Source organism: Rhamphochromis sp. 'chilingali', assembly GCF_963969265.1.
Source record: "Rhamphochromis sp. 'chilingali' genome assembly, chromosome: 1".
NCBI lineage: Eukaryota > Metazoa > Chordata > Actinopteri > Cichliformes > Cichlidae > Rhamphochromis > Rhamphochromis sp. 'chilingali'.
The window spans coordinates 3,200,306-3,214,401 of NC_137929.1; the positions used below are offsets into that span (position 1 = coordinate 3,200,306).

Below are 14,096 nucleotides of genomic sequence, written 5' to 3' on the forward strand. Positions count from 1 at the left end.
GTCTGCACTTTCATTCATGACTTCAACAGGTTGAAACGGGCTTTGAAGAAACATTCAGTGAAATAAATCTTTCATGGATTCATGTGAGCAGCAGATGAACTTTACAAAGAATCAGTGGATTTATCTTCTGTTTTAGATCAACTTTGATCACTTCGACCCATCTTAAGTCCGTTTGTTCTTCTCACTCACTAACATCTCGTATGATTTCAGATCCCTGCTGTTCCCCAGCTGCCCTGTAGGTGGCCTCAGTGTGTCTCACACCATTTACAGATGATTACAGGTCGTTTACAGTTCAAACAGGTCCAACATAAGAAATATGTAGAAAATATCCTGCTATAACAGTTTGGGTCAAAGTGCAGATGTTCCAGATGTTCTGAGTCTGTCTGTGTTTCATGTTAACATGTAGATGTTGGACCAAAGTGAAGCTTTTTGATGTGACAGCAGGAATGTGAAGTGTAACTCTGAGCTGTAGGAAATGAAACTAAACGGACTTTTTCTCCTTTATTTATAGGAAAGTGTAGGAGAGCAACAGATGAACAAGCGTTACTGTAACAGGAAACATCAGAGGACCTGTATGTTCATCATCATCACTGTTTCCTTGTTCTGTCACAAACACACACTTCCTGCTCTCTCTCTGATGGATCTGATTGGCTGTTTCATTCCCAGGAGGTCAGGGCGTCACACAAACAGCTTTAACTGCACAACGACACACTTTAAATCATCTGCAGACAAACCTGTGTGTTTGATTTATGAAGAAATAATAAAGACGTGTGTGCAGCTGTCCATGAAGCAGCTTCTCACACAAACTCTGACACTTCAGCCACTTTAATTCCTGCAAAGCTGCGTAATAAAGAGCTGTGACTGCTATGAGCTGCTGATGATGACTGCATGAAGCTCTCAGCTGAAGCTTCTTTCATTTATTTTAATGTTAATGTCGCCTTTTTAAGTCTGTGTGAGGATTTTAATGACACACATTAAAGGAGCTTCTTTGATTAGAACCAAATTCATGTTGATTTTCAGCCTGAAATGATAAAAACTTTAATAATTCTGTTTATAATCATCAACCTGGAGACTAATGAAAAGTATAATAGTGAAAAAAACCCTTTATTATTTGAGTAATGCCTGAATCTGCTCAGAGACGGAGACAACACAGAGGTGTTGATGACAGTTTGACATTAACTGAATTAAAAACAAAGTGCTCTTATTGTGAAAATCTGCCTCCTACTTCTTTAAATCATTTTTATGTATTTTTTAACCTCACAGTGAAACATTGAGGCATTAATCTGACACAGTTTGATCAGCAGCTGTGTTTTCACTGACGTTTCACTTTGATTTGTTCAGACTGAGCAGAGAGGATCGGTTCTCTGTGTGCGCACTGCTGAGAAACACAAGCTCATTTCTGCTGTTTCATGAAAAGTGTTATGGAGGAACAAGAAGTTCAGCCTCTAAACTCTCAGCGTGAGGACTGAGTGAAGAGTTTCAGAGCAGAGAGTTTTGGCTCACAGCTTTTAGCGTCTACACAAAGAGACGATTACGCACTTGATCTGAGAACATCTCCACCTCCTACAAACAAACTCTCCTACGAGCAGCTGTCACAACCACAACAGGCAGAAGACTGGATTTCTTCAGGTCAGATTTCATGCAGTTTGCATAAATTGTGTGTCACAGACTTTGTAGTTCACATTTGTGTGACTCGTTTAAATCTTCTCCTCCTGAAAGTGAAACTCTTACAAACACATCAGGCCACAACCTGCTGCAGGTTAATGATTGATCTGAAGGCAGCTGACCTTTGAGCAGGAACTTGTGAGTCTTTTATTGTGTTTAGCACTGCCAAGTGCTGGCCTCTGCTTCCACCATCACATTTACACTGGTAGGTTCAGCACTGCTGCCTGCTTCAGACTGAATCCAGCAGCACAAACACACAAGTTGAAATGAATAAAATCAGCATCTATTCCTTTATCACTGCTTTGTTACAGAGGAGAACAACGCTCCAGTAACGCGTAATCCGATTATTTTTTTGAAGTAACGAGTAAAGTAAGGGATTACTATTGCAAAAACGGTAATTAGATTACCGTTACTTTCCCGTAGGAACGCTGCGTTACTGCGTTACTAAAACAGTGATTTTTTTGCGAGAATGTCTCACGACAGTGACGTAAGCGAGGGCGCCGTTAGTGACAACAGCTGTGTGCAGATCAACAATGGATCACATATCGAGTGCAGAGAGAGTATGAGCGTGCAGCGTTTAAAGCGTGGAAGTACTGACCTTACTTTGAGTTTGATTCCATACAAAGTGACAAAAACATTAGTGTCCGCTGTGCGTGGGAAGAAAACTTCTTTTTACAGCGAAAAAACCCCTAAACTTCCAACAAGCACCGAGTAGCTACGACGTAATGGGAAACTCACAGAGAAACTCGCGGATTCTTCCACTGACCGCGGCACACCTGCACCAGGGTAAACCTCCGCCTGCCCCACTCCTGCTTTACAGGTGAAAATAGAGCAACAGGACCGCTGAGTCTTTGACTTTATTTATTTTCTGCTGTGTTTTACTTGCATCTATTTGAAAGACTGAGTGTAAACACAAAAAATATTTTATTTTATGAGCTGGAATGTGCAGAAAATAGGTTTAAATGTTAAACTAATTTCTTCCAGTCAGAGAATGTTGCAGATAATTAAATGTTTGCTTGATGCATAAAGTTAAAAGATTAAATCTAATAAAACAAGTTTTAAAAAGAGACTTTTCCATTTGATTACATTTTGTATGATGGATTATGCAGAAAAAGTAGAATTGGGCTGAAAGACCTATCACTTTATCACCTACTCAGGTTGGAAATCGTGTTTTTAAAAAGTAACTAAGTAATTAATTACTTTTGAAAATAAGTAATCAGTAAAGTAACAGGATTACTTTTTGGGGGAAGTAATTAGTTACTGATTACTGTTTTCAAGTAACTTGCCCAACACTGGACAGAGTGTTGGCTTCATCACCGACACACGTCACCACATCAGGAAACAGCTGGTTCAGTGAGTATTTAAGGTTCACTGCAGACAAACTGGAGAAAAACGAATCACATGAAACATTTGTTACTGGTTTCTGACCTCGTCGTAGAGACTCACATACCTGTGTTCTGCTATCAGTGTGATCACATGTGCTGGTACAGTTTGCCAGGTTGACCCATGTAACCTCCACTATCCTGTAGACGTGGGATATGTTTCACATATGGATCGCTTCATTACTCGACTATGACTGTGTGCTTCACAGGTGCTTACTGAAGTGCTGCTTTACACAAAACCAAACAGTAAAAATAAGAAGTGCAGGTCCAGACCACAGGTTTATGTGTTGATAATGATGATGTGCAGTCACTCATTGTCACAGGATACTTCCTGCAATGATGCTACAGGTCACGCAGTTCTGCAGAAGTGGAGGAAACAGATGCTTTTCCTAACAGAGACACTTTAATGACTTAAAGAATCTAACTGACACACAAACCTCAGTTTGTCTGACATTCATGAGAGTAAACTGCTCCTGAATGTTCTGTTAGTTCACTGGATGATTGCTGCTGTTTACCTGACTTCAAATGTAAAGATCCCTGAGACAAACTCTCAGTTTCAGGCCACACGAGTTCAGCGGCGACGCGATCGCACAACCAGCCGCGACGTTAAAGCCCGACGCGCTCACTACCTTTGGTTACAGCGCTCCACTCTCAGCTCACACGACATACACAAAAATAATGACGCTGGATGCTTCTGTGTCCTCAGAAACACCAGATCGCTGTTCACGAGAAAAGGATGGAAACAGAGTGAGACATCACTCCCGGCGGACACACAAACACTGTGCTAAGGTTTGTTTCAAAACTGAGCTCCTGGGTTGTGTAGCTGCTGAGCGAGCAGGTGGCACACAAAGACGCGCTGTTAGGAATCATTACATCGAGACTGACAGGACGTCACTGGTACATAAACACTGATCTGTGGTTTACTGACAATGTTCTCAACAACAGACGCACAATCCTGGTTTTGTCTGATTATTTGTGTTGTACGGTTTCGTTAGTCTGACGTGATATTAAGACGAGCTTTTAGGGATGTCAACAAAAGGATTTCACGTGCTGAGGTCATATTTATGAATCAATCTGAACAGCAAATAGCTAATAGTTTACCTCTTTATTTTATAATACATATGAACACATGTGTATGGCGTATTTCACGTCTTTATGGGTGTATAAATCTGTAAACAGGCTGATGGGTGTGTGTCTGTTTATTGTAGCGGTGCAGAAATGTTAAAAATGATGACAATAACAACACTTCTCACGTCAGGCTACAACACAAACCTCCTGATAGCTGCAAACACCAAAACCCCCAACGACAGGCACACAAAGAGCGAGCAGGGACCCACCCTGCCAGCATGTGAGCCTCCTACTACGACTCACTGTGGAGCAACACAACACCAGGAGACGGAGGATACGAGAGAGGATACAGCTGCTGTGGGGGAGCAGCCACACACTCCACAGGAGACGACGGGGTGAGAGATGGTTCGGTGCTCCTAACATGATGTGGACGCTCGTCTGCACATAAACAAACCTCACCTAACCCCACCTCCTTTCTCTTTTTGCAGGGTGGGGTGCTCCATCCTTACACACTTTGCACCACGTGGCGCTCCATCTATTCGTTTACCTTCTTGGGTCTCTTCCTCCTCTGTCCCAGCCCATTGAGGCGATCGCTGGGGTCCAGCCTGTAGTGGGAGTGGCTGTCCTCGCTCATCCTGTCCCCGTCCACTCCGGGTTATTCCTTTCTTCTTTCTGTCCTCTGAATCGAGCTGACCTCTCTCCTCTCTGGTGCTCGCTCTCTGAGCCGGCGGAGCATGAGAGAGAGGAGTGGTTGGGGAGAGGGAGGGGAGACGAGCGAGGGAGGGAGGGAGCACAATGGTGTTGCCATGGCAGCAGCTGCCACCAGTGTTTATCTGGAAACGTCGCTGGCAAACCAGAATAGTTGCCACACGTTGCCACACTCGCACACTCGGCAGCCATACGTTTGTGTGCGACCTGCCCGTGGCTTCCTCGTTACAGACACACCGAGAGGAAACGCTCAGACACAAGGCCGAACATGAACGAACACTCGTGTGTGGGAGGAACAGGGCACAGACTCCACGCCGTCGTTAAAGATGGCGTGTGTGCTAAACGGAGCTGTGCGCTGATCAATCAGTCAACTGAAAAAAACAAAGGAAGCTGTCTGGATGGAGTTTGCTGCTCCCACTAATCAAAGAGATGCATCACAGCTGGAGCTGATTGATGCACGAGCCACCGTTTGCACAATCCCACCGACTCCACGCTTGTGTTTCCTTTCTGCACCATGTTGTTAACACTGACCCCACACGGTGTTCATGAGCTAAAGAAATCAGGATGATTGATTGATTTCACTGACTCGTCTGCACAAAGCATTTTGTAGGTTACAGCATGAAACGACTGTAATCTCCACATTTACACTCACAGTTTCTGTTTTACTCTCAAACTGATCAATAACAGCTTTCCTGTGTAACAAACACACAAAATAAAACAACTGTACCACCAATCAAACACAAGGAAAATAAATGATATTGTGAGTTCAGCAGTGGGTCTGTGACCGGTGTGTAAGAGGACGATAGATGAGTGGGTGTTTGTAGAAACAACCTTTGTGATTTAAATGTGAGACAGCAAAGCGTCAGACAGAAGCCTGAGCTGAATATTTCCTGTGATATGAAGTCACCGTGTTTGGGTCGGTCAGTCGACTACTACTCAGTGAGTGTCCCACACACACACAGACCCACACAGACCCACACAGATCTTAATGATGGCCTCAGGCTTTGAGCTCCCACTAACAGCAGGTCATAGCAGCATCCCATCAATAGTGATGAAAAATGCAGCTACAGCTGCTTTTCCACTACTGGAAGTTAATCAGGTCAAAGCTGGAGCTTCACCCTGTTCAGACTGAACCATGTGAGCCGGCCTCACTCCACAGAGGACGCCTCCAGGACAAGCGTGGGCTCCATCGAAGCCCACAGCTGCTGTGACATCGTGGACGTGTTCTTCAGCTTGTTTTTCAAACAATCTCAGCAAACGTGCCAAAATCATCTTCAGTGAGACTCTGTGGCACACAATCCAAAAACAAAGAAGGCTAAAGGACATGCTCTGTGTGACCCACAGTCGTGGCTCAAATGTGGGACTGTGGCCTGGTGTGACCTGAACACTGTGGGAACCTGAGGGGCAAATCTGAGGATTTCATTTGGCTTTTTCATTAGAGATAAGATGGATTATGTGAATGAAAAGGCAACACACACACACACGTAGGGTAGCTGTAGCCCGACTGGCTCATCTGCTAATCAGAGGGTTGCTGGTTCGATACCTGGGATCCAAAGTGCAAACTCTTGGGGAACGAGTCTACTTTGTGTCCATCTGAGGTTGAAGCGGAGCTGGTTTCAATAAACTGCTAGTTTCCCTTTCATACTCCTGAAGGACGTTCCTCACAAAGAGCGAGGCAGCAAGTCTGTGCAGGTCCTCAGTCATGCAGGTCAGCGTCGTCTGAAGAGCTTCTCAGAGTTTCATCTCTCACCCAGTTCCAAGCCCAGTTTGTGTCCCAGATACATGCCGCTGATGGCCAGGAAGTGACATCACTGGATAAGTTATGAGAGCGAACCCTTCAAGACTCAAACCTGCCTGGCAACGAGGGAAACGGCTACACAGGAAGTCCAGTGACGGTGTGCAGATGTTCCATCACCGGGATGTCATCGCTTGTTGTGTTTGCGTCACATACAAATGACATCACGGGACTTTCAGGTTGTGTTGCTGTAACAGCCCCACCCACACTGAGGTGGTGCTCAACTGTAACTGAGAAACAGAGTCGAGTAGAGTCGAGTAGAGTCAAGTTGAGCTGAGGCAGTTATGTTCTACTGGAAAAGAGGCGACTGTGGCTCAGGACGTCAGTCGGTAGTTCGATCCCCGGCTGCTCCAGTCTGCGTGCCAAAGTCACCTTGGGCGGGATACTGGCCCCTGTTGCTGCCAGTGCTTTTATTAGATGCTCTGGAACTGGTTTAGTGCTTAGGGAGGGTAGAAGAGTGCTGTATAAGAACCAGTGCATTTACCATTTACCATTACTCTGGTTGCCAGTTTGCTACGGTCACCGGCGGTTTGTACAGAGGACACAGACCTGTATGTGAACAGATAGGGAGAGTGTTCAACTCCAGAGGAAAAGTTGGTTTAAGGTGCTGCATGTTCCATGTGTGGTCTGCACATCTGCAGCTAGTAGCTGAGGAGTGGTGTCCACGCACGCGACGTCCATACCCCCTCTGTCCTCCACAGGGGCTGACATCCAGCTCTTTGGGCCCTCACAACCCCAACATCGCTCTCACACACAGCACCTGCTCCGGTCAGCTGATTAGACAGCTCATTGTGTGTGTGCGAGGTGAATTAAGGTTATTATAAAGGACATTCAGATATCATCTCTCATCTGGAAGAGCAGCCAGCAGCTGCAGGAGGTGAGCATCCAACGACATGATGAACCCAAAGACTCCAGCTCAGCCAAACTACAATTACAGATTACAGTTACACTCCTAACTGTTCCTGCAGTATTTAAGAAAGACGTCAGTGATTCTGACCAAAACTGCTCTGCTAACTTCACATTTACTAAACATTAATGTTCCCAACACAGATTTACATGAGAATGACAGGACATCATAGCCCCCCTGCCCCCCCTGATATTACATCACTTCAATCCCAAACAGAAGGAAAGGAAAGATCAAATCTGTCTTGAACCTCTGCTTCAAAGTTACAGGAACACTGGAGTCACTCTCACTGTCAGAGACCTCAGTGTGTTGGAAGCTGCTAGAAGAAGCAGATGGGGGAGAGGAAGAGGAGGGCCACGGTGCTGATCTGAGGAAGTCTTCTGATCAAACCACAGCAGACCAACAAGCCCGACGTCGTTCTGATCCAACATGAAGGCTTCCATCTGTCTATTCTGTCACATCGCACACGTCTCAAGTCATCCTGTTCAACCCATCACAACATAATAGTAACAATAAAACAAAAGCAGTGGAGCGTTCACCACGAGCTTCTACAAAAGTGCACGTTCATTTTAATAAAACTGTTTTTACAGCAGTGTGCGAACATTAATATGTTGTAACCAAACGTTTGTTACACCAGCTGCACTGAACCTGTGGAGACTGGAAGTTATTTGCTGCTGGTTTGTTCAGACCTGTTACTGCACACCTTGCATAGTTTGCATAGTTTCCTTCACTGCATGCAAAGAGACGAGGCGGGTGGAAACCTGCGACCCTGATCACATCACCAGTCCATCACAGTCAAACACTCACGGCTGTAATCTATTTCAAATCAAAGTGTTTGCACGGTGAGAAGAAGCTGGCGTCGCTGGGGGAGCGTGCGCCCGGCTGCACTTAAACACAATCTTCATTGGTGCTGTGAAACATCCACGTCTCACTTCATCTGCAAAGAAACCTGATGCATCGCTTTGGAAATATTTGAAATCCCTCATTTGTCACTATGCACGACGAGTCGACCGGCTGACCAACCTCAGGTTATGCAGCGAGTGCTGAGAAGCAGCTAAATGGCTGCAGTGACTTTATTCCCTGAGTGGGTGTGTGTGCATGAAAGCCAAAGGGGGGCTGTGTAAGAGACAAGGGGAGTCTCTGTTGTGCTCACAAAGAGGAAACCAAGATCTGGATTTTATGGCCGAAAGAAGAAAACATCTTTTCAAAGTTTCCCAGGCCCACTGTGGAGACGCCCACAGCTCCAACATAAAGGTCATCACAGTAATGCAGCCGAGTGCTGACAAAGGCGTGGATCAAAGTGCTGCCGTGAAAGAATTGGCTTTGTTTTTGCAGCTGCCTGAGCTGAAAGAAGCTAGATTTGACCACTGCCTTGATTTGACCACTGCAGGTAGAATGAAATGCCAGCATGTTGTTCACACTTCTTACCCGAGCTGTTCTCCAGCGCATCCACGAGTGTGGCTGTGAACAGAGGAAGCACTCGAGCAGAAAGTGTTCGTGTGAATGAGTTCAGAGTAGAGCAGCAACAACTCGTGGCGTTCATTTAGAGAACAAACATGTTCATGGTTACTGTACATTTCAGAAATGTGACACTTTAAATGAGAAACACGCTTTAACAACAGGGGAGCCTGTTCACTATAAACACCATCCAGCCATAACTCTGCCTGCACCCAGAACACGGAGACAAATATGTCAGCGTTGTAGCGCAGTTCTGTAACAGCCACCACAAATATCTCCTCAGCCGAGCCGCCCTTCGTGCCCCTCCCACAGCCACATGCTCCGTCAGTCTGCCTGGCAGAGAGGGAGGGGGGCGTCTGGCCTAGTGCCAGGCTCTCTCAATATTTTATGAGAGGGAGGGGAGGGAGGAGGTGCAGCGGGTTGGTTGGGGGTTAAGAGACTAGCTACACTGAACTACGACGGGGAAACAATTATCCTCCCTGCTGAATTTATAAGTTTGCTCACTTACAGAGAAATGAACAGTCTCTGATTTTTACCTGAGTTTAGAAACATCGAACAAAAAACATATCAGTTATGAACAGATCTGCATGTCCCTGAATGAAGTGTGTGATCCTCTACAACCCTGGATCCCACAGACTGGCTGTGGGACTCTCAGCATATAGATGCAAAGGGCGTCAGCATGAAGCTCGGTGACTGTGGGTGCAGCAGTTCTGACCATGATGTGATCAGTCAGCCTCATGGGCGGAGGATGATCATAGGAAAGGAAACTCACACAGGAGGAGCTGGTTAATGGTGAGAAGGCAGGTGGATGACAGTCACCACATACTGGTAACACTGGTACAGGATTGAACTACTGCAGCACCCACGCGGTTTAGCATGTACAAGCCCGTCTGAGGTTTGACCGTCTGGATGATTGGCTGAAGGCTGAGAAATGCTGAGTGTGACACACCAACATCCCCACAGTCAAACACACAGTGGTGGCCGTGGATGGGTGCAAACAAAGCAGTGGCTAAAGAAGAAGTGGGCTAGCCAGCCTCCAGAGCCTCCTTTACTAAATCTGTGGAAGCAGCTGCAAAGAGCAGTGGGCCAAAATCCCTCCGGACATGTCGGCACTTTTTGATCAGTTCAGATTCTGGGAGATGCTCTGATATAAAACATGTACAGACCAGAAACGAACAGAAATATCCGTTATTGTCCTGATTGGGGAAATCCCGGTGCTCCAGCAGCAGAGTGACGGGCAGGAGCAAAGCCTCACACAAATAAGAACTACGAGACTTACAGTAACAATAAGAGCTGTACAACATGGAACAGCAGCAGCGATGGAAACAACCTCGTGTTTGTTGGAGCAGGGATGGTTAGAAAGAGACGACGCTGCTTTGTGCACGGACCATATTTATGAGTACGAGTAGTGAGTTTAATGATATTTCAATTATATGACAAATATCCAGTGTTGGGGAGTAACGGAATACACGTACGAGTAACTGTATTCTGTTACAGTTACTGTTTAAACAGGTGGTATTCAGAATACAGTTACTTTGTTGAAATAAATGGATTACACTGCATGTTGGGGAGTAACGGAATACACGTACGAGTAACTGTATTCTGTTACAGTTACCGTTTAAACAGGTGGTATTCAGAATACAGTTACTTTGTTGAAATAAATGGATTACACTGCATGTTGGGGAGTAACAGAATACACGTACGAGTAACTGTATTCTGTTACAGTTACCGTTTAAACAGGTGGTATTCAGAATACAGTTACTTTGTTGAAATAAATGGATTACACGGCGGTACTTTCCTGTTTCATATTGTGGCGGGTCAGGACTGTTTGGGTTTGTTTGACATGTTCTGTTGTTCCAGGCGGCAGCGTTGTGGTTGCCATGGTTACAGGGTGACACGCTGCGTGTTTCCTGGGTGAGAGAGGCCTTGTTGTTGTTGTTGTGCTAAGCTAACAGGCAGAATGTAGCATCATGGGCAGTGTAGTCCGTGCTGCAGGGAGAATGGACTGCTGTACCCGTGATGTGTCTGTGAGCGAGGAGGGAGAGAAAGGAAAAGCACAGCTGTCACCGAGCAGAAACGGGAGCTGGAAGCATGTAAATATAATAATAACCACTGCAAGAAGAGAGCCTGACGAGCCCAGCTGTAAGCTGTTAAGACTCGACCGTACACCGTGTTCCTGTTTTCCTCCGAAAACAATAAGTTCCGTTGTCTGTGAAGGTTCTCAGTCATCCAGGTCATCGTAGTCTGAGGAGCTTGCAAAGAAAAGCGTCTGGACTTCTTTAAGTTGCTTGAAGACGTTTCACCTCTCATCCAGAAGCTTCTTCAGTTCTAAGAACAGAAGGTTTGACTCTGTTCTGCTCCTTTGACAATAAGTTCTGTTGGAGCAGCCTTTCAACGCCTCTCTGTCTCTGCTAGCAAAGTTGACCCAGACAACAAAGTAAAGCTCGTTTTCGGCTACGAGCCGACACGAACCCGACACGAACCCGACGTGTTAGCCAGAGGTCCCTTTACTACGGTTCGGAGCCGCGGACCTTCAGTAACAGTAATAAATCACAGCAACAGTACATTCATGTAATTGTAAACAGCATGATAATATATTAAGTAATCCAAAGTATTCAGAATACATTACTCTCATTGAGTAACGTTACAGAATACATTTTGGGGCATGTAATCTGTAGTCTGTAGTGGAATACATTTGAAAACACTGCAAATATCCAGCACACTGACAGCTGTGACCTTATACACATGCCCAGTGAAAGGTTGATTGAACACTGTACATGGTATATAGCTGGTCTGGGGTCAGATTCTGCCAACCAGGCAGCGCTGCCTCATGACACGGGGCTGGATCAGCCATCTATTGATCCATCCCAGAGAAGATGAAGGACACGTGATGATGACACCACTGTGCAGTTCACATTGGAGGGCTTTATTCCATCCACTGAGTCATCAGAGCTGTGGGCCTTCTGTGAGCTCTGCAGTGTGGCTGACAAAGCTGACATTAAGTGTCCAACTTTCAGGATTTTTGCTAAGCTGTCACTCACTGTAGCTATCATCTCACACACTTGGCTACTTTTCTCTGTAAAGGTGTTTGATGACAGAGTCTTAACCCCTGCATATGAAGATAATGTGTTTGATATATCTGTTAATACCTGACACGACTTCTTTCCTTTCAAGTCTGTTTCACATCCAATTGTAGAGACAAGTGTGTCAGAGGATCATGTGAAAGGATGTTCTGTCTTTCTTCAACATACATATCTGTGTCACGTATTTACATAAAGAGAAATCGTATCGATGGCGAGGCTGGCGAGGAGGGCCCGCCCTCACCGATCCACCGTTTATATGCAGCCTGTGTCTTTCATGTGTCTCCACCTGGATCCCTGCTGAGCCACTTCCTCCCCAGCCCTCAGAAACACTGTTGCTATAGTAATTGTATCTAAGTGAATAACCATAGCAACCACAGAGATGTTTTGGATGGCACAATGGTAGCTGCTGGTTTTAAGTGCTGGAGATCAAAGGGGCCTAACGTTGTTAGGGAAGAGGAGGGGGGTTAATCAGTGTCGGGGAAAGCGGAGACCAGCGGGGTCGGGAGGAGCAAGCAGGAGGCAAAGGGAGGAGCGAGGAGAACGACGGTTTTCCCTCATGGCACCAACACCCGTCCCATTTCCCTGCGGTCCAATAATTAGCTGTTTGGGGTATACTGCGACAGGAAGACGGCTCCTGCTGTCGAGCTTGCAGTGATGGTTAGTAGCTGTTTCACCCATGCTGTGTGAAACTTAATACACGGCCTCATTAAAGATGGAAATTAGCCTTTGGCTATAATCTGGCATGTTTACATTCATGTAATTTTTCTTTTTACATTTATGTTCATTAACATGCACGGTCCTAAATAAATAAATAAAATAAAATCGCTTCCTAAGGAGATTTGGTTTCAAGGTCAAATTTATTTCTATAGCACATTTCAAACAGCCGATGCTGCACAAAGTGCTTAACAATATAAAAATGGTATTAAAAAGCAACAATGTAACACAATAATAACAGTAAAAACAATAATAGGACAGTAAAAGAATTAAAACAATAACTAAACTAATTCAAATAAGACCAGAATGCTTGGGTCATAGTGTGTTAAAAGCCAGGGCATAGAAATGTGTCTTTAGTAAAGATTTAAATTTGTTTGTGCAGATCTAATATTTAAGGGGAGACTATTCCAGAGTCTGGGACCTGCCACAGAGACGGATCTATCACCACGGGATGTGAGGTCAGTCCGTGGGATGGACAGCATTAGTTTTGAGCTGGACCTCGTGGTTTGTCCTGGAGCATAGGCAGAGAGGGGCTCAGACAGGTGAGGAGGGGCTCGGGCATTAATGACTTAAAAACAAAAAGTAGAAGTTTAAATTGGATCCTGTAGGAGACAGGAAGCCAGTGTAGAGAAGCTAAAACTGGGGTTATATGCTCTCTCCGTTTGGTACCAGTTAGCAGGCGAGCAGCAGCATTTTGAACCATCTGAAGACGATGGATGGAGGCCTGATCTAGACCATAACACAATGAATTGCAGTAGTCTCATCTGCAAGTAAGGGAAAGGTGAATAAGACGCTCAAAGACGTTAGGAGGTATGGCTTTACCTTGGCCAGCTGTCTTAACTGAAAGAAGCAGGACTGAACACTGCACTCACCTGCTTCTTCACTTTAAAAGAACCATCAATGTAGACACCGAGCTTTTTACACGTGTTTCAAGTAGCGGTGCTTTATCAGGCCAGTACAGGTCAGCCTAATCACTGGTTTCAAACTCCCAGTAATGAAACTGGGGAACACTGGTTGTGCTCAACCTACAAAATATTTCACGTTCCTGCGATATGTGCTGAGCATGCACGACAGACATGAAGCAGACAGGATCACAGCTGATCTTCTCTCGCTCACGAGTGAGCTAGTTAATGTTGGGAGTCACAGAGGGAGCGCTACGATCAACCTTTAAATCAAAACGCTTCACCTCCGACACAAGGCGTCCAGTCGACGCAGAACCCAACGCAAGGCATCGTCTGAGGGTTCTTCCATCCATCACTGAAACAATTCTGTGTAGGTGCAGAGACACCCCAAGAATCCAGGTGTTATGTGGCAGCTTC

At 45.5% G+C, this 14,096-nt stretch overlaps 1 protein-coding gene across 2 annotated transcripts in view; it reads right to left on the reverse strand.

Annotated features, from left to right (window-relative positions):
- Nucleotides 1–14,096, reverse strand: part of LOC308399100 (uncharacterized protein) — a 37,177-nt gene that overhangs the window by 931 nt on the left and 22,150 nt on the right. Inside the window, exon 1 of one of the 2 annotated variants that reach the window (XM_080886085.1) lies at nt 4,663–4,816. The exons of the other annotated variant lie outside the window; for it this stretch is intronic. Coding sequence (XP_080742211.1) covers nt 4,663–4,749 — 87 coding nt within the window. The 5' untranslated portion in view covers nt 4,750–4,816. Of the gene's footprint in view, nt 1–4,662; nt 4,817–14,096 lie in introns of those variants that run through there. 2 annotated transcript variants of the gene reach the window in all.